Consider the following 20,270-nt stretch of genomic DNA (forward strand, 5'->3'; position numbering starts at 1 on the left):
GCTTTTTAAATCTTAGAACTATATTTTTAAAGAATACTTTTATCAAGGATATACCTACACATAGTTTAAAAAACCAAATGAAAAGGCTTCCACACAATGTGGATCAGTAAGTTCAGACTTTGATATATGCTCCCTGCTTAGGGATGGGTAAAATACAAAGAGAAAACAAAAATTCATGTTTGGGCACAAAGACAAGATAAACGTCTCTCTGGCCCAGAAATAGAACAAAAAATGTAAAGAGAGCAGTGGTGAAGTCATCAATCTGCTTGTTCTCTATCTAAAAAAAGACAATGAGAGCCAAGACCTCAGGGTTGTTGCGACAAAGTAATTTTTATACAGTTTTTAATACAGAATGAATTTTCCAGGAACTACAAATGATGTTAACTCAAAGGGATATTGTGTGTTGTTTTGTTTGAAACTTAACCCTGAGTGGTTTGCCACTTTGGAAAATCTAAGCCACTGACATTTAATGGCTCTGGGGTAGCTGAACTGCAAACACACTCCTCTATTAGTGTGCATCTGCAGAAGAGGTACTCATAATGATTCTATACATTTACCAATCTCATCAGTTTTATGATCACATTTCTCCCATTTAATATCTTTAAAATTCACAGATATTTATTAGTTTAACATAGGAGTCTTAACCTTGGTGGTTAAGTAACAGTACATTTTATAATCAATGGAGTCTTAGATTCCAAAAAACCCAATATACAAACATTTATTTCATTCTTATTTTAAATTGTTGTAATGTAGTCACTCACCTATTTACATTAGTAAAGTACATATTTTATAGGTTCCTTAATTTTTATTTTTCTTCTCTGTTATGCTGGGGTCCTATTGACTTTTTTGAAATTATATGTGATCATTGATTATTATGTCTATGAATTCCATTTCAGTATAATAAGGGGAGCATCATACATTTATTATGAAAAGTGGCCTTAGGTTCCTAGGATTGAACTCTACAATATGACTACTTTCCTTAATTGCTCATGTTTGTTTATAGCTATTATGCAGTGTATACATAAGAGTAAATTCTGAGGGTAAAGACATATATGTTTGTAATTCATTATTTTAAAACAAAGTCAATACATAAAAAGCCAAAAAGAACAATAAAGACCAATACCCCTCCCACCACAACACACATATCCCAGGAAGTTGAATACACAAGATCTTTTTTTTTTTTTTTTTACTTTAAGACAGTCTTTTTTCTTTTTAGTTGTTGATAGACCTTTATTTATTTTCTTATGTGTGGTACTGAGAATCAAACCCAGTGCCTCACACATGCTAGGCAAATGCTCTACCACTCAGCCATAACTCCAGCCCACACAAGATCTTAACTACAAGATCTTAATTTTTTTTTTTTTTTTTGGCAAGGCTAGGGATCGGATCCAGGGCTTTGCACATGCTAGGCAAGTGTTCTACCAGAGAGGTACTTCCCTAGCCCTCTTAAAAGCCTTATATTAGGAAACAATAAACATTCTGAAGTGAATGTATAGCCACAAAGATGGCATAGTTATTATTATCAATGTAAATAAAGTGTAAAAAATAAATTTCAAAAACTAACAATGATATTAAATTGAATTTCTCATAAAGTCAAATTCTCTTCAGTTGAAAGGGTATATCCTAGAGCATGGTGGTAGTTATGGACTACTCTATTTCTTACCTTCCTAATCTCTCTTGCACCATCAATCAACTAGATATAATTTACATCTAAAGACTACTTCATTTAACAACAGCAGCCTATACATTATTTTCAAGTTTACATGAATAGTAATCATGATAGATCATATTCTGGATCATAAATACACTATAACACCTTTAAAAGAATAGAAATCATATAATGGCACTCTCAAATCACAAAGGAATTAAACAAGAAGTCATTAATGAAAAGACAGCTGGGAAACCCCATCTACCCTGAGAGATTAAACAACACACTTGTAAATAATATATGGGTCAAAAAAAGGAATCTTGAAGAGTTAAAAAATATTTTGAACTAAATGAAAGTGAAAGTACACATTTTCAAAATTTGTGGGATGCAGCAAAAGTAATGCTTAAGATGAAATTTTTAGTACTAAATCAATATATTAAAAAATGAAGTTTGAGGGTGTACCTCAGTGGTAGAGTGCATGCCTAGGATGTGCAAGGCCTAGGGTTTGATCACCAGCACCACTAAATAAATAAACACACATAAAAAAGAAAAATGATGTATAATCAATAAACTTTTCCGCCTGAAACTGGAAAAAAAAGCAAATTGAGTCTTAAGTAAGTAAAAAAAAAGGAGATAATAAAAATGAAAGCAGAAATCAAAGAAACTGAAAACAGGAAATAAGTATAGAAAATAAAATGAAATCCTAGTCTTTTAAAAGTTCAAAAAACTAAATAAGGCACTAGCCTAAAAAAAAAGAGGTGGGTCGGAGTGAAGAGAGAGAGAGGAAAAAGGAGAGATATGACAGGAATCACTAATATCAGAAATTAAAGAGGGTACCTACCACTACCCCATGGGTATTAAAAGGATAATAAGTGGATAGACTGAACAACTCTATGCTATGCCTATAAATTCAACAGTATAGGTGAAATAGATTAATTCCTTGAAAATCACAATCTCCTAAAACCCACAAGACAAAACAGATAATCCCAAGACACTGAACCATTAATTAAACAGAAAGAGCCAGTTCCAGGAACCAGAACCAGGCTTACTTTGAGTTCTGTCAACACTTAAGGAAAAAAAAATTATACCAACTGATAATTGTTGAAGCTGGGTGATGAACACATGGGGGAAGGAGGGTTCATTATACCATAGCATCTACTTTTGTATACATTGAATTTTTTCCCATACTAGAATCTTCGAAATGTCAAAGAATAAACTAAGAAACAAAAAACATGGAATCCCAAAATGTAGGGATCCAAAAGAGCTTAAATGCAAAGGAAATTTCATGATAATAGTAATAGAGCTATAGGAGAGAAGCCACCAGGAAAAAGAAAAAAAATCAATGTGTTTTTAAGACCTATTGGAAGTTGACAGGTCTGTTGAAATATTTCAGTAAAAAAAATAGCAATAGCTATATAAAAGACCAAGCTGAAAGAGAAAAACAAATAGTTAATAATAAAATAAAAAAGTTTCCCAAGAAAGTAGTAATCAATTACTTGATTTATTAGAGAACAACATTAATTTGTTTAGTCCATTTATTTAGTCAATAATATAAAGATATACATTGAATTTAAAAATAATCCAAATATTAGAAAAAAGAATAAAATGGTGGCAAAGGGTGAATAAATTCAATTTTTAGTTCTTTGACTTGGACATATTACTTAATTTTTCCAAAATCAGTTTCCTCACTTATCAAATACCACATATACCACTACCTTGTAGAACTGCTGGAAAAATTAAAAATAATATATATAAAACAAACAACATAGTATCTTCTATATAAAATGTAATATGTAGTAAATATAAATGATGTATTATAGTTATTGATATGGAAAGATGTCTTAAAAATACGAAATGAAACAAAGCACATTATGAAGTATGTATAATCTATATAAAATTGCTTGTCTGTCTTTGTATCTATCTACCTACCTACCTTCCTATCATCCATCCATCTACCCATCCGTAATTATATTTAAACAGAGTAAGTTATCTACAGGAAAAGTCATCAAAATACATTAGTAATGGTAATATCTGGACAGAGAGATTTCAGTTGATTAAATTTTATTTATTTATAAAATCTTTTCCCTGATTTATTAAAATAGGTATGAATTATTTTCCCAAAAGCAATAATCTTTAAGTTAGTAAAAATAAAGAAAAAGACAACTTATAAAAGCAATGGTAAAGTTTTGGACAAGGTGATACTAAATGAAAATTAGTAGCTGAGAGGATTACAGGCAGGCTAGATATAAACTGTTAGACTTTTTATATATATGGACAAGGGTAAAAATTTTTAAAAAGTGAAATCAGGGCTGGGGATGTGGCTCAAGTGGTAGCGCGCTCACCTGGCATTCATGGGGCGCTGCACTAGATACTCAGCACCATATAAAAATAAAATAAAGATGTTGTGTCCACCGAAAACTTAATAAAAAAAAAAGTAATTGTTGTATTCTGCTACCTTTCCTATCCCCTACATTATGTAAAATTGTGGATGTGTAACCGACGTGATTCTGCTATCTGCATTTGGGGTAAAATTGGGGGTTCATAACCCACTTCAATCTAATGTATGAAATATCATATGTCAAGAGCTTTGTAATGTTATGAACAACCAATAAAAAAAAAAAAGAATGAAAAAAAAAATAAAAAAATAAAAAAAAAATAAAAAAAAAAGTAAATATGGTACTTTTCCTTTTTTGATTTCACTGTTCTACTTCTTTTTCTACATCTTTTTAATGTATATTTTAAAAGTTCTTACTCACATTAAGACAAAAATCTACCTCCCTAGTAAGTTCCATTATTTGAAACTAGTTCTGCCCTTAGAGGCCACAAAGACAAAAGTCTAATTCCTTTAAAACATGACAGATCTTTAAATACTTAAGACTTATTCCCCTAAGGTCTTCTCTTTTTGAAATTTCTATAGACTTCGTAAGATCAAGCGCTATGTCTTACTCATCCTTGTATCATGGGCAGCTCTGAAATAATGTCTTAAATATAGTAGGCAATCAATAATGTTAAGCATTTGTGGAGCTAAATATGAAATTCTCTCCTTCTGGTTACTCTTTCTCATATATGCTTTCATTTGTTAAAATACTACTTAAAATATGATTTTTAATTCCCTTCTAGTTCTTTGAACTTCTTGTTTTCAATGACCTTCTAAAATCTACTTCAAGCATTCACTTACACAGCTATAACTTGGTCCTGAAAAATAGCTCTATCTGGTAAACTCGGAAATACGAATCCCTATACACCCCATCCTTCTAGGGTATCTGCTCATTTATACTCATCTTTACTATCTCATAAGGACATTTCAGTCAACTGACTGCTGTAGTTTCTCTATATCATGATATCCTTCTTGTCCTCATCTGTCCTCTTCCCATACATTATTATGATATCTGAGCTCATATATTAGCTTTGTTCTTATCAAGATAGCCTAAATTTTCTTGTCACACAGTACCTGTGCCAGGCTCCTGGGTGTTACTGGGGAAATCAGATATTAGAAAATACAGGATCCACTGCAAATCTAGTTACTGACCTCAAAAGTTACTTTGTATTGCAAACAATCCTACTACACATGAATCTCACTATTTTGCCTCATTTGACAAAATTTCAAACCATATCAACTCTAAAAAATTTTAATGCTCCACTTTTTTATTTCTTGGTACTTATGACTGTCCTCTCCTTATTTTTGCAGGGTGGAGGGAGAGTCCTAGGGATTGAACCCAGAGGTGCTTTACCACTGAGCTACATCTCTAGTCCTTTTTAATTTTTTTTTTTAAATTTTAAGATAGGGTCTCACTAAGTTATTTAAGGCCTCACAACATTGCTGAGGCTGGCCATGAATTTTCAAATCTCCTGCCTCAGACTTGAGAACTGCTGGGATTACAAGAGTGCACCACTGCATCTCTCTTTCATAGAGAAAATAAGACTTGAGCTACAAACTGTCTCAACTCCCTACCACTCCATAAAATATGGCATATTCTAAATAATATAATACTGTGTACTCATAAAAAAGGATGAATCTATTTATGTATATAAGAAAAAAAGACAAAGGTAAAAAATACAAAACAATGATTATGTTTCCAATACACTAACATCTTTGCAAAAATATGAATTTGCTTGAATATGCACACAGGTTGTATGAAGAAACATTAAACTACATATAATTGCCTATAGAGAGGAGAAGCTAAATGAATGAGATTATAGAATTTTAGAATTATAGAATTTTAGAATTTTGAACCATGTGAAATTATTGTCTTTAAACAACCCCAAAACTTATAAATCTAATCATGCACATCTCTTCCATGCTTTAAAACCTCACGTTGCAGAAACCTAATAGAAAGCACAGTATGACGAGTACAGAGTTTTAGTTTGGGATGATAAAAACGTTCCAGTAATGGAACTTTAGTAGTAGTGATGGTGGTACAATGATGTAAATGTACTTTAAGTTATTGAACTGTACACTTAAAAATGGTTAAAGAGCAAATTTTGTTCTCTTTTACTACAATAAAAACCCCAACAATAGTGACAACTGAAAACCAAAACACTGTACAATGCTTTCCTATTGTTGTTAGGATGAAGAACAAGATTCTGTATAACATGAGATCTACCTAACTCTGCCATTTTCTTGATACCCTTTTTTTTTTTTATATCTCTAGAATATTCAGCTGAATAGGACTATTTTTAGTAGCTCAACGGTACAGCAATCTCTCTTGATCTGGGCCTGTGCCTGAAAAGCAAAAAATATTACTTACTAACAGGATACTTCTTCTGGCCTCTATGACTTGATTAGTTCACTCTGATATACTCTGCCATAGCATCCTTTACTTCTTTTTATGAGCCTTGTCACAACTGTAATTACCTGGTTAGTATCTGACTTGAAAATTCAGTGAAGGCCGGGACCATGTGGGTCTTGTTTCCTAATGAATATTTGATGGCTATCACATGTCATAGCATATAACAGGTACCCTAAAATATTTTTTAATGAATGATTAAATTATAAGCAAACCATAAGCAATGAGTGGAGCCATCCCTTACTCCAATTTAGTCTAGATTTATTCAAAACTGAAGTCTTTTTGAACTGAAGTACAGTAAGTTATCAAACACCTTTCACAAAAGCAAACTTTTCCAAGCATAAGTGCAGAATTTATCTTATTAACTTTTTTCTAATTATTCTTCAAACTATTTCTGCCATCCCATATATTAATTTTTCTCAGATTTGAGCCATTTGCAAGTGGAATATACATCAACTCTATTTAGACATGGGCGAGAACATTAAATGAGACAGTGTTGAGGAAAAAGTACAGTGCAACTCCGTAAGAGATGTTTCCTGAAGGTGACCATAACCCATTAATTAACACTCTTTGGGAATGGCTATAAATACCTTTAATGTATATTATCACCCAGCTTCCCTCTCATAAAAATTTAGACAACTAATTCTCCTAAGAAGTAGAACTGGCAAAAATTTGATGTTATTATATTGGGAACAGAATGAAGGACCTTGTGCATGCTAGGTGGAGCACCTTAGCTATATCTCCAGCTCCTCTTGGGATATGCTAATCTTTAAGCATAATATTAGAGAGGACAGGTATGTCTTCCACAGTGTACCTTTTAATGGTACCTCCTTATAACAGGGTATTTTTTTCTATGTAAAGTAATATTTATTAAAGTTGCCATTTCTTAAGTCCTACTGCCAGGAAAAGTATGTGTGGGTGAGGGATGGGAGAAAGAAAAAAATCAGACATAGGATAAGCAATTTAGCCTCACAAGTTGCCTATAAATTGACAGAGGGATACTGGATGAATTCTAAAGTCTTTTCTAGCTCGACCAATTGATCATTCAAAATCTTCAAGTCACGTTTATATTTATAGCTTACTCTAAATATAACTCAGTAAACTGAATGATGTAATGCATTTTGGATAGGGGATTTTCTGGTTAAGTAATCCTTTGCTCTGTGCCTCTCAAATCAAACTAGGTACACGGTTACTTAGACCCTGACTTCTCTCTAATCACATTCGCATCGGTATGCTTCTGTTTGCCATTACTTAGGTATTTAATAAACTTTATAAAGGCAATGTAACATTTTGCTCAAGCTTAACTTTATTTTGAACACAGCCATGACATTTTGAATATAAAATATGGGTCTAGAACAGAATAACTAACCATGATTTGCATTCTGCAAAATTATAGTGTGAAAATGACACCTTCACAGAATCAAAACATTACAGAAAAAATATAGCATGGCACAGACTAATTTAAAATGCCAGGAAATGCCTTGATCTGAGTATGAGTCTATGAAACTACAGAGCTTTCAAGGTAAAGAAGTAATGGAAAAGCAAAACTTTTGATGGAACCTGGAAGAAAATCGCTTTTGAGAAGCATGATATTAATCTTAAAATGGCTTTCTCTAGAAAACAGAAAAATAGAACACAATCTATATAATCATTCAGCACTTCATAAAGATGAAACTTTCTTTGAAACAGTGTTTGCATTAATTAAAAAAGGACAAGTATACATTTTCATTGTCAAGTCCTAAACAAAACAACAGAAAGATATGCTTGTTGAACACTTAGGTTTTTCTAGTTCTCTCAAAGCAAATCTAGTAGGTTTGTTTTACATAGGCAATTTTCTTTTTTCTTTTCTTTTTTTCTTTTTTTGGCTGGGGACTGAACCCTGGGGTTCTTTACCACTGAGCTACATCTCTAGACCTTTTCATTTTATTTATTTATTTTTAAAATATTTATTATTTAGTTATAGGTGGACACTATATCTTTATTTTATTTTTATGTGGTGCTGAGGATCGAACCCAGTGTCCCATGCTAGGCAAGTGCTCTACCTTTGAGCCACAACCTCAACCCCTTTTCATTTTATTTTGAGAAAAGGTCTCAGTAAGTTATCAAGGCTGGCCTTGAACTCATGCTCCTCCTGCCTCAGCTTCTTGAACTTTTCTTGTCTATAGGCAAGAATCATAACTAAGACAACCAGAATCCATCAGCAAAATTGTATACAGGGCAAATTTCCCCTGAGTAGATATGTATGGATATCTAAACTAAATCAAGATTATGTTCTATAGGAAGACAGATGGTAGAACACTAACAATATTCAAAATAGATGTTACTGTTGATTTTTAAGTAGAAGAAACATTAATTTGTAGAATCAATCTACAAGTCAGCAAAACATCATTCATTTTCATTTATATGCACTGTTTAAAAAATACCTTGAGGGCTGGGGTTGTGGCTCAGTGGTAGAGCACTTGCCTGACATATTTGAGGCACTGGGTTCAATCTTCAGCACCACATAAAAATAAATAAATAAAAATAAAGGTATTGTGTTCACTTACAACTAAAAAAAATGGGAAAAAAATAACTTATTAAGGTGGGCACGGTGGCACATGCCTGCAAACCTAGTGGTTCAGAAGGCTGAGGCAGGAGGATCAAGAGTTCAAAGTCAGTCTCAGCAAAAGTGAGACCCTGTCTCTAAATAAAATACAAAATAGGGCTGGGGATGTGGCTCAATGGTTGACCGCCCATGTTCAATACCCAGTACTCCCCCACCCCTCAAAAAAACTTGTTAAAGACTAAAGATTTATTACTTTGTTCAAACTAGCATCCAAAAGGATGCATAGTTTAATCAAAACTCACTTTAGTATATGAATTAAGGCTGTCGTATAATAATTAAGCCCTTTGTGCCAACATATAACCATTCACTTCAAGTTATAAACAAAATCAATTTAGAATTCTTAACTAAAATTAGCCAAATGGTACTAGTTTTTCTATTTGTTTGCACAGAAATAATAAAATGTTGGTGTAACCTATATAAGAACTCATTTTAGTAATTCACTGATTAAAGAAAGAATTGGTGTTTTACTCATTATTTAAAATCAATATGAAGAAAGTCAGATTTGGGACTGGGAAAGATTATCCAAATCACTTACTCCACCCCTGTTTATTCAGAGACTTCCATATCTACATTGTGAGAAATACTTCTGTGGCTGTCTCTCCCTCTGAAGATGACCTATATTCTCCTTTGAATATGAATTTCTTGCTTTATCCCAAAAGTTGCTCCCTCTCCAGATGGCCTATATTCTCCCTTAAATGCATATTTCTTGCTTTACTCCCAAAGATGTCTTTCACTTGAGATAGTCTTCATTCTCCTTTGAATGTGTATTTGTTTTCAAAAAAAAAAAAAATCTGTGGCAAAAGAAAGAAAAAGGAAGGAAGGAAGGAAGGAAGGAAGGATGGAGGGAGGGAGGGAGGGAGGAAGGGAGGGAGGGAAGGGAAGGGAAGGAAGGGAAAGAAGGGAAGGAAGGGGAGGAAGGGGAGGAAGGGGAGGAAGGGGAGGAAGGGGAGGAAGGAAGGGAGGGAGGGAGGGAGGAAGGAAGGAAGGAAGGAAGGAAGGAAGGAAGGAAGGAAGGAAGGAAATGCTTCTCCCAGAAAAAATGTGTTTCTTATTTTTTTTAATACTTCATCAGTTTTCTAAACAATTCCATCAGCTCAGATCATCTAGGAATTTAGCAGACAAATAACATTATACATGTCCAGAAGTTCCATGGGAACAAAATAACAACAAAAGATTTAGTATTCAAGGATTCAATAAAGACTAAATGTCATGCGCCAGATGCTATGCTACACAATGGGACTATAACACTGGAAAAGAAAAGTGTTCTATCCTCATGGAGCTTCTAGTTGGTAACTCACTCCATGGAAGACCCAAGGTAGGATATATTCCCTACCACACTGATCACATACTGGCCCCTTGTTATAAATCTCTAGGTAGCTCAGTACTCACACTAAGGTTGAATAGTTGAACTAACCACATGTAAAGGGACTCCATAGGGCACTGTGGCATCTACAGAAAAGCATCAGAGGCTGTCAGCTAGGACAGAGGCCACGAGAGCGATATCCAGAAAAAAATCTGTGTGTGTGTGTGTGTGTGTGTGTGTGTGTGTGTGTACACTCTTCAAAAATAAAACAGTTTTTCTGATATTTCCTTTTCTTTTAATAATGAGTCTTGTAAATTCTTTGTTATCAATATATATAGACTTGCATCACTATTTTCAAAAACTGCATTCTTTTCCATTTTATAGTATAAAATTGTAATTTTATGACATCCTCTACAACTTGATCATTGTCATTAATTTATTATTTACTAGTTATGCAATTTTAATTATGCATACATGTGCATATGTGTGTATATATACCTATGTTTTTTTTAATTTTTTATTGATTATTTAAAGCATTACATAGCTCATGATATATCATCTTTCATACATTAGACTCAAATTGTGTTTTGAACTCCCATTTTCACCCCAAATATAGATTGCAGAATCACATCTGTTACATATTCACATTTTTACATAATGCCATATTAGTGTCTGTTGTATTCTGCTACCTTTCCTAACCCCTACTATCCCCCCTCCCCTCCCCTCCCCTCCCATCTTCCCTCTCTATCTCCCCTGCTGTTGTTCAATTCTCTCCCTTTCCCCCCCCCTTGCCCCTCATATATACCTATGTTTTTGTATGCCTATATATACATATATGTGTGAATAACACAACACATAAAACCACAACCATGACAGTTATGTATAATAGCACTGAAGAAGTGCAGGATATGGGCTTTTAAATTTTGGGCAAATGGGGAGGTTGAGGCAGGGGAATGCTACTTCCCAGGAGTTCATGGCCCACATTAGGGAACACAGCAAGACCCTGACTGAAAAATAAATAAATAAAATGAATATAATATAAATAAATAAACTATGCTTATATTCCTGATATAAAAACTCTTCATTTATATATAATCAACATAATAGGCCTTCTAATGAGATCCTAGATTCTCCAAGTCTATAATATTGAAGATTTCTGCATTTATAATCATAAGTAGAAATAATCCCTGTTTTTTTTTTCTGTACTATCTTATCTGATGTTGGTATCAATATTAGACTGCCCTCATATAAACAATCTGGGAAGGAATCTTCACAATTTACAGATCTTTAAAAAGCGTAAGAATACCATGACCATTTGGAGTATGTGAAGGAACTATAGAAAGGAAAAAAGAAAAACAAATACATACTGAGAAAATACATGAAAGACTCATATCACATACAAGGAGATGTTTTTTATAATATGTAAAGAATTCCAACATAATAATAAGAAAAAAGCCAATACATTTAATAAGCAGAAAGGCAAAGAACATATATTAACAGAAAAAATATAAATGACTTATATATGTATAAAAAGTGCTCAATTGCATTTAATAACATATAAGACAAATGTACATTAAAATTATTATCAGATCAGGTTGGCAAGAATAAAATAAGTTCTATTTCCCCTTGTTGACAAGGTATGGGAAAAGAGAGAACCTTATACACATAACTTCCATGATTAACTTCTGTGAAGAATAATTTGGGAAAATCTCAAATATTTATGCCCTTTGAACCAGCAATTTCATTTTCATAAACTTCTCTTAGATTTATTCACATGTATTTGAAGTGAAATATTAAAATAATAATTATTGAGTGCTCACTATGTACAATCAAAATTCAAGCCCTGTATAAGTATAAGCAAATATAAGTAATAATTCTGAGGCAGACCTAATCATTCTGTTTTTAGAGCTTAAGAAATTAGGTATGAGGAGATAAAGTTACTTTCCTTAAATAAAACAAGGTGTGAAAATAAAATATAGGTGGCCTAGGTCTGGATTTCCATATTCTTGAACAACTATAATATGCTACTTCCAATGTGAACAGTGATATCTATAATTGCATTGGCTATGTATGACAAACAAATGCCTCTTAAGAGTGACCTGTATAAGTAAATTCCAAACAGTAGAAAACACATAGCATTTTAAATGAATGTCAAAACGTCAAAGCTCTTTCAGGAACCGAAATGGAAGGACTGCCAATATATATAGTAAAGAAAGCAAACAGCAAAATAATAATATATACGTATATTATATACGTATACTATATACGCCCAGCCAAGACTGCGGCACGTATATATAATGTACATACATGGAGCAATATTATATGTATTATACATGCAAAATAAATGCTTGCTCAGGCATTGACTATCTCCAGAAGGATACAAAAACTATCAACATCAGTTATGTGGAAAGGGAATTAAGGTTGGGGTCGTAGCTTAGGGGTAGAGCACCTGTCTAGCATGTGTGAGGCACTGGGTTCAATTCTCAGCACCACATATAAACAAACAAACAAACAAACAAATAAATAAATAAATAAAACAAAGGTACATTGACAAAAATATTTAAATATTTAAAAAATATATTTTAAAAAAAGGGGGAACTTATTATATGGCTGGGAGACCACGGAGGAAGAAGCACTCATTTTTTACTTTTATATATATGCATGTAGATCTAGTCAATAAAAATAATTGCAAAGATAAAAAAGTGTATAAAGCAAAAATTTTTAAAAAACCACTTTGCCATTATCTATTTATTTTAGATATAGTTCATCCACACAAGCTTTTACTTGAAGGAATTACTCCATAAGTACCACAAGTTTGGAAAACACTGGAACAAAGAATGATTAATGAAGCTTAAAGTTCACAAGAAATGTGAAGGATAAAAACTCATGAAAATAACGTCATACCTGATACGTGCATTACAGTATCTTTTGGCATAGTCAGTCCATGTTCCAAATTTTTGTGGAAAAAGAGCTTCAATTTGCATGAAAAGCTGTAACAATACAATATACTCAATAAGTTGAAATATTTTCAAGTATTATTATGGTGATAAAATAAGTTAATAAAATATTACAATGTATAAAATAAAATCTACTTCTTCTTCAGTGCCTCTTCTTTCTTTCCACCCACCCATCCATTCTTCAGGAGCAACAGTTATGTGTTTCTTTTTTTTTTTTTAATTTTTTTTTTAGTTGTATATGGACACAATGCTTTTATTTGTTTATTTATTTTATGGTCCTGAGGATCGAACCCAGTGCCTTACACATGCTAGGCAAGTGCTCTACCACTGAGCTACAACCCCAGCCCCAGTTATATGTTTCTTAAACATAAAAACTTATACATTTTTTCATACCTACATGGCATATATATATATATATATATATATATATATATATATATATATATTCTTTTATTACAAGAGGATCATATTATACATATTGTTACTCAAATAAAATTTTGTACCCCAAATATATCTTTATGTCCCCTAAACATGTAAAGTACATACACATTTTTATTTGGTTTGAAAAATTATATAACCAATGCAATATGATAATAAAGTACTATTTAGAGGTTAAATAGCCACCCATTATTAAGTATACATATTGTTAATATTTAAACAGATTCCTGATATTGAATATAAAAGCTATTTCTAGTTTTTATGTAATTACACAAATTAATAACATCATAAATTACTGTGGATGTATATGTATCAACTATCTATCTGTTATCCATCTACATTTATTTATTAATTTGTATATGTATTTTGGTCCCAGGGATTGAACCCAGGGGAACTTAACCATTAAGCCACAACCCCAGGCCATTTTTATATTTTACTTAGAGACAGAGTCTTGCTAAGTTGCTTAGGGCTTCACTAAAAGTTGCTGAAGTGGGCTTTGAACTTGTAATCCTCCTGTCTCAGCTTCCCCAGTCTCTGGGATTACAGACATATGCCACCATACCTGGCCTACCTTTATTTTTATTGGATGAGTTTTGTGGAATATGTTTTTAGAAGTGGAAAAGTTGAAATTAAGCCATGTTTTTCACTTTCCAATTTTAATTTTTAATAAATTTATTGACTTACTTTGCTGCCTTATGATTTTACAAAATAGTAGAATTCATTAAGTATTTTATACAGACAGACACACATACACACACACACACACACACACACACACACACAATATAATTTGGTCATATTCAGTGCCCATTACGTCTCCCTTTCTTCCCCTCCTCTCTCCCCCTGATTCTCATCCTCTATTCCACTGGTCCCCCTTCTTTGTTCATGAAAATCCTTTTCTTTCATCCTTTTTTCCCCCTCTGTCTTCCACATAATATGAGAGAAAACAAATAATCTTTGACTGTCTGAGTCTTGTTTATTTTACTTAACATGAAGCTCTCTAGTTCCTTCCATTTTTCTGGAAATGACTTTAGTTTTTATTTATGGCTGTGTAAAACTCCATTGTGTATGTATACCACATTTTCTTTATCTCTTCATCTGTTTACAACACCTAGGCTTGTTCCATAACTTGGCTATTATGAATTGTGCAGCTATAAACATGGGTATGCATGTATTAGTATAGTATGCTGACTTTAGTTCTTTTGGAGAAATACTGAGGAGTGGAATAGCTGGGTAACATGGTGGTTCCATTCCTTGTCTTTTGAGAAATCTCCATACTGATTTCCATAACGAATATGCTAATTTACAATCCCACATAACTCTGTAAGTGTTCCTTTTCCCCTTGCACCCTCACCAGCTTTATTATTTGTATTCTTGATGATTATTAAAAAATAGTCTTAAAACTTGATGGATATTGGGCTGGATTGCAGCTCAGTGGTAGAGTGCTCGCCTAGCATGTGCGAGGCCCTGGGTTCGAACCTCAGCACCACATAAAAATAAAGGTATTGTGTCCAACTACAACTAAAAAATAAATATTTAAAAAAAAACTTGATTGATGTTACCCTGTTGGCCCATGAAGACTATCCCAATTTATCCTCACATTAATAATGTCACTTTTTTTTCATTTTTCAACTCTGATAGGCTATACATAGTAGTTTATATTGTTATTTTAAAATAGTGTTATTGAGATATAACTCATAAATGTAAAGTTCATACTTGGTTAGTACACAATTTAATGGCTTTTAGTATATTCACAAAGTTGTGCATTAATCACCACTATCTTTTGAACTATTTTTCTCAACCTCCGAAGAAACAAAAAGATAAAAATTGCATGATATATCAATAGATACAAAAAAGTACTAGATAAAATTCAACATCCCTTCAGAATTAAATACTCAGTAAAAAAGGATTAGAAAGGAACTCCCTCAACTTGAAGAAAATCTTGGAAAAACTCAAATACCATTATACTTATAGTAAAAGGCTGAATCATTGAGATTGGAAAGAAAGAAGTAAAACTATCACTCTCAATAGGTGACATGATCTTATATAGAAAACCCTAAATGATATTAAACTAATAAATAAGTTCAGCAAGTTTGCAAGGTATATGATAAATCCACAAAATTAAATTGTTATCTCTATACCACAATAAACAATCAAAAATGAAATTGAGAAAAAATTTCATTTATAGTGAAATAAAAAAATAAAATAGGATTAAATTTAACAGAAGCATCATAAGATGTGAAAATTACAAAGTACTATTGGGGAAAAATAAATAAGACTTACAAATGAATAGAAATATATCTCATGCTCATAGATTTGAAGACTAAATATAGTTAAGATGGAAATACTCTCCAAAACAATCAATACATTCAACATGGTACTTGTAACAATTAAAGCTGAATTCTTTGCAAAAACTGACAAACCTGATAAAAAAAACAAAATTTATACGAAAATTCTAGGGACCCAGAATATCCAAAATAATCTTGAAAAAGAATAACAAGGGCTGGGGTTGTGGCTCAGTGGTGGAACACTTGCCTAGCATGTGTGAGCCACTGGGTTCAATCCTCAGCACCACATAAAGACAAATAAATAAAGGTATTGTATCCATCTACAACTAAAACATTAAAAAAAGAATAACAAAATTGGAGGATTCACACTTCCCCATATCAAAATCCCTAACTTATCATTTGAAATCTTATATTCCTTTTTTTCCCCCTCCTTATGGCATCCACTCCTTGGAAAAAAGTGATTGTCTCCCTCAGAAGAACATAGTTCCTCCATTTTGCCACAGTCCCTTCACACATGTATGTTACCTGTCATCTATATTCTTTTTCTTTTCCTTTTTTGGTACTGGGGATTGAACTCAGGAGCACTCAACCACTGAACCACATCCCCAGCCTAATTTTTGTATTTTATTTAGAGACAGGGTCTCATTGAATTGTTTAGCACCTCACTTAATTGCTGAGGCTGGCTTTGAACTAGCAATCCTCCTGTCTCCACCTCCCAAGCCACTGGGATTACAGGCATGCACAGCCATGCCTGGCCAATATTATTTTTCTTAAAGAGTCCTGAAAACAAACTTTACATTTATCACCCTTGCTTTAACAGTGGCTACATTGGGTAAAGGGTGAAACTATGGACACATGACCACAGTGGGACACAGGGGCACTGTTATATTGTCAATGTTCTATTTCTCATGCTAGATAATAAGTAGATGGTATTCATTATATTTTTGTTATTTTAAATAGATGTTTGTTACATATTCTCTTTCTTATACTAATACATTTCATGATTTTTTAAAGGTATAATCACCATTATGATTACAATTATCATTATTATTATTTTGTTACTGGGGATTGAAACTAAGAGTGTTCTATCCCTGAATTGATTCTACTGTCCTCAACATCTCTTAATTTTTTTTGTGAGACAGAGTCTCACTAAATTATCTGGGCTGGCTTCAAACTCATGATCCTCTTTCCTCAGCCTCCCAAGTTGTTGGGTTACAGGTATTTGCCACTGTACCTTGTTTCATTCCTACTATTTATTCAATAACATAATTTTGGAACATAACATAAGTAAGTTACTAGTTTACTTTCCCACTGCCACTCTTGCCACTTCCAAGAGTAAATTAAATATTTTCTCTGCACTATGTATTTAGCATTATATGTATCCCAGAAGACTTCCAGGGAGGGAACTTAAAAGTAGAGCCTAGGTCATACTAGAGATACAATGATAATAGCTGTCACCCAGATTTGGCATAATAATGAATAATAGGTACCATATGTTAAGTGCTTATAATCTACCCAGGTAAACGGCTACGGTATGTTCAAAACAATAACTCCTTTAATTATCCTAGCAACCCTATGAGACAACAAGCCATGTTTATTCTGTGGCTCAGTGTTCATTAGAAGACACGGCTTCCTTAGGGAACATTGACCTTTAAAGAATGATGAAAATTGCATCCACTATTTCTTCTTCCTAAACCTGTAACCACTCCAAACCCCATCTGCCTCTTAGAGTGGTAAAATTAAATGGGGTATCAAACGGATGCCTTACTCCTGCATTTAAGTGGACAGCTTATTGGTCTACAGACAAGCTCTAGTTGCTACCTTCCCAAATGTGGATCTTAAAGTACAAAAGGAACAGACAAGTTCTGCAATGTAGTCATAAAAGAAGTGAATTAGATTCAAACCCAACCCTAAGGCACTTATGTACTTGTGTGAGGAATATTACAAATCTGTACTAAATATGGAAACCTTAAAATAAAGGTTAAAACTATTTTTTAAAGCAGTGTGCAGTGGCACACGCCTTATAATCCCAGCAGCTCGGTAGGAGGATCAGAAGTTCAAAGCCAGCCTCAGCAACTTAGTGAGGCCCTAAGCAATTTAGTAAGACCCTATCTCAAAAATAAAAAATTAAAAGGGATAGGGCTGGGGCTCAGTGGTTAAGTGCCCCTTGGCTCAATCCCAATTTCAAAAACAAACAAACATACATACACTATTTTTTTTAATACACAAGCATGGCTAAGGTTTCCATGTAAACAGATAAAACAGCCACAATAAAAGATATATTTAATGATTAATAGCTGCCTAGAAAATCCCAATGTAATCTTCGACATCTGATGCATCTAATTTTTAATGAAAAATGCAAAACAGATGACTGATTTAATTTCCCTTTTCTTTTTTTTTTTTTTAAAAAGCCCAGCGAATAAGTATTTTAATACCTCTTCAGGCCTTCCCAAAGCTGGAGTTCCTGTAAGAAGAATGGCTCGTCTTGATTTCTGTACCACTGGCAATAAAATCTTGGTGCGGGTTGCTGTTCTGGACTTCATGTAGTGTGATTCATCCACTATAACTACTTTAAAGTTCTGATTATTCAGTGCATCTATCAAAGTCAATGCATCTGTAGTTAAAAGACCATAACCCAGAACTGTCACTTTGCTGGTCGATATTCTCCTAGAAAAGAAAATCCAGTGATTAATTTATCATAAACAATATAACTTTTTGGAGAAAAAATCATAAGAAAAAGGAAGAAAAGAGGAGAAGCAGGAGGAGATGGTATTGTTACCGAAAGTCCTTGTCCCTGATGCCAATCCAATAAGGAGGAAAAGGTTTTGAGAAAAAGAAGGCTTAATGCTTTGCTAGCAAAGGAGAAGCACAGGGGATTCTTGTCCCAGAGGCTCTGGATCTGACCAACAGGGAAAAGAAAGGGCTTTTAAAAAAGCTCTTCAAAGGCTACGTTCCAGGTGTGCCCTGATGGTATGTTGAAATTCACTTTTTAATTTGGGAGATAGTCACTTCCTAGATCTTCAGGTTACATCTCCTTCCTATGGAAAACAGATAACTCAAGGTAATCTTTTTCCCTGATCCCAGGTTAGGGAAAGGGAGAGGGACAAGAGGAAAAGAAAAACATGTCCAGTTTCATTTTGTTGCATATGGATTTCCAGTTTTCCCAACACCATTTGTTGAAGATGCTATCCTTCCTCCATTGCATGCTTATAGCCCCTTTATCAAATATAAGATAGTTGTAACTTTGTGGATTAGTCTCTGTGTCCTCTATTTTATACCATTGGTCCACCCGCCTGTTTTGGTACCAGTACCATGCTGTTTTTGTCACTATTGCTCTGTAATATAGTTTGAAATCTGGTATTGCTATACCGCCTGATTCACACTTTCTGCTTAGAATTGCTTTTGCTATTCTGGGTCTTTTATTTTTCCATATGAATTTCATGATTGCTTTATCTATTTCTACAAGAAATGCCGTTGGTATTTTGATTGGCATTGCATTAAACCTATAGAGAACTTTTGGTAATATTGCCATTTTGATGATGTTAGTTCTGCCTATCCATGAACAAGGTATATTTTTCCATCTTCTAAGATCCTCTTCTATTTCTCTCTTTAGGGTTCTGTAGTTTTCATTGTATAGGTCTTTCACCTCTTTTGTTAGGTTGATTCCCAAGTATTTTATTTTTTTTGCGGATATTGTGAATGGAGTGTTTTTCCTCATTTCCATTTCAGAAGTTTTGTCGCTGATATACAGAAATGCCTTTGATTTATGCGTGTTGATTTTATATCCTGCCACTTTGCTGAATTCATTTATTAGTTCTAGTAGTTTCTTTGTAGACCCTTTTGGGTCTTCTAGGTATAGAATCATGTCATCTGCAAATAGTGATAATTTAAGTTCTTCTTTTCCTATTTTTATGCCTTTAATTTCTTTCGTCTGTCTAATTGCTCTGGCCAGTGTTTCGAGAACTATATTGAATAGAAGTGGAGATAGAGGGCATCCCTGTCCCTTTCTCTCGTCATGCACAAAAGTTAACTCAAAATGGATCAAGGAGCTTGATATCAAATCAGAAACGCTGCGTCTGATAGAAGATAAAGTTGGCTCTGATCTACAGATTGTGGGGTCGGGCCCCAAATTCCTTAATAGGACACCCATAGCACAAGAGTTAACAACTAGAATCAACAAATGGGACTTAATTAAACTTAAAAGTTTTTTCTCAGCAAAAGAAACAATAAGAGAGGTAAATAGG

At 33.4% G+C, this 20,270-nt stretch overlaps 1 protein-coding gene across 2 annotated transcripts in view; it reads right to left on the reverse strand.

The window, feature by feature from the left end:
• ZRANB3 (zinc finger RANBP2-type containing 3) overlaps positions 1–20,270 on the reverse strand; it is a 275,518-nt gene that overhangs the window by 127,447 nt on the left and 127,801 nt on the right. For both annotated transcript variants that reach the window (XM_081262030.1, XM_081262029.1), the window contains exons 5-6: positions 18,462–18,693; positions 13,248–13,333 (exon numbers count right to left, since the gene is read on the reverse strand). In XM_081262030.1, coding sequence (XP_081118156.1) covers positions 13,248–13,333; positions 18,462–18,693 — 318 coding nt within the window. The remainder of the gene's footprint in view (positions 1–13,247; positions 13,334–18,461; positions 18,694–20,270) is intronic.

This window comes from Spermophilus citellus (assembly GCF_964194105.1).
Source record: "Spermophilus citellus genome assembly, chromosome: 11".
Lineage (NCBI taxonomy): Eukaryota > Metazoa > Chordata > Mammalia > Rodentia > Sciuridae > Spermophilus > Spermophilus citellus.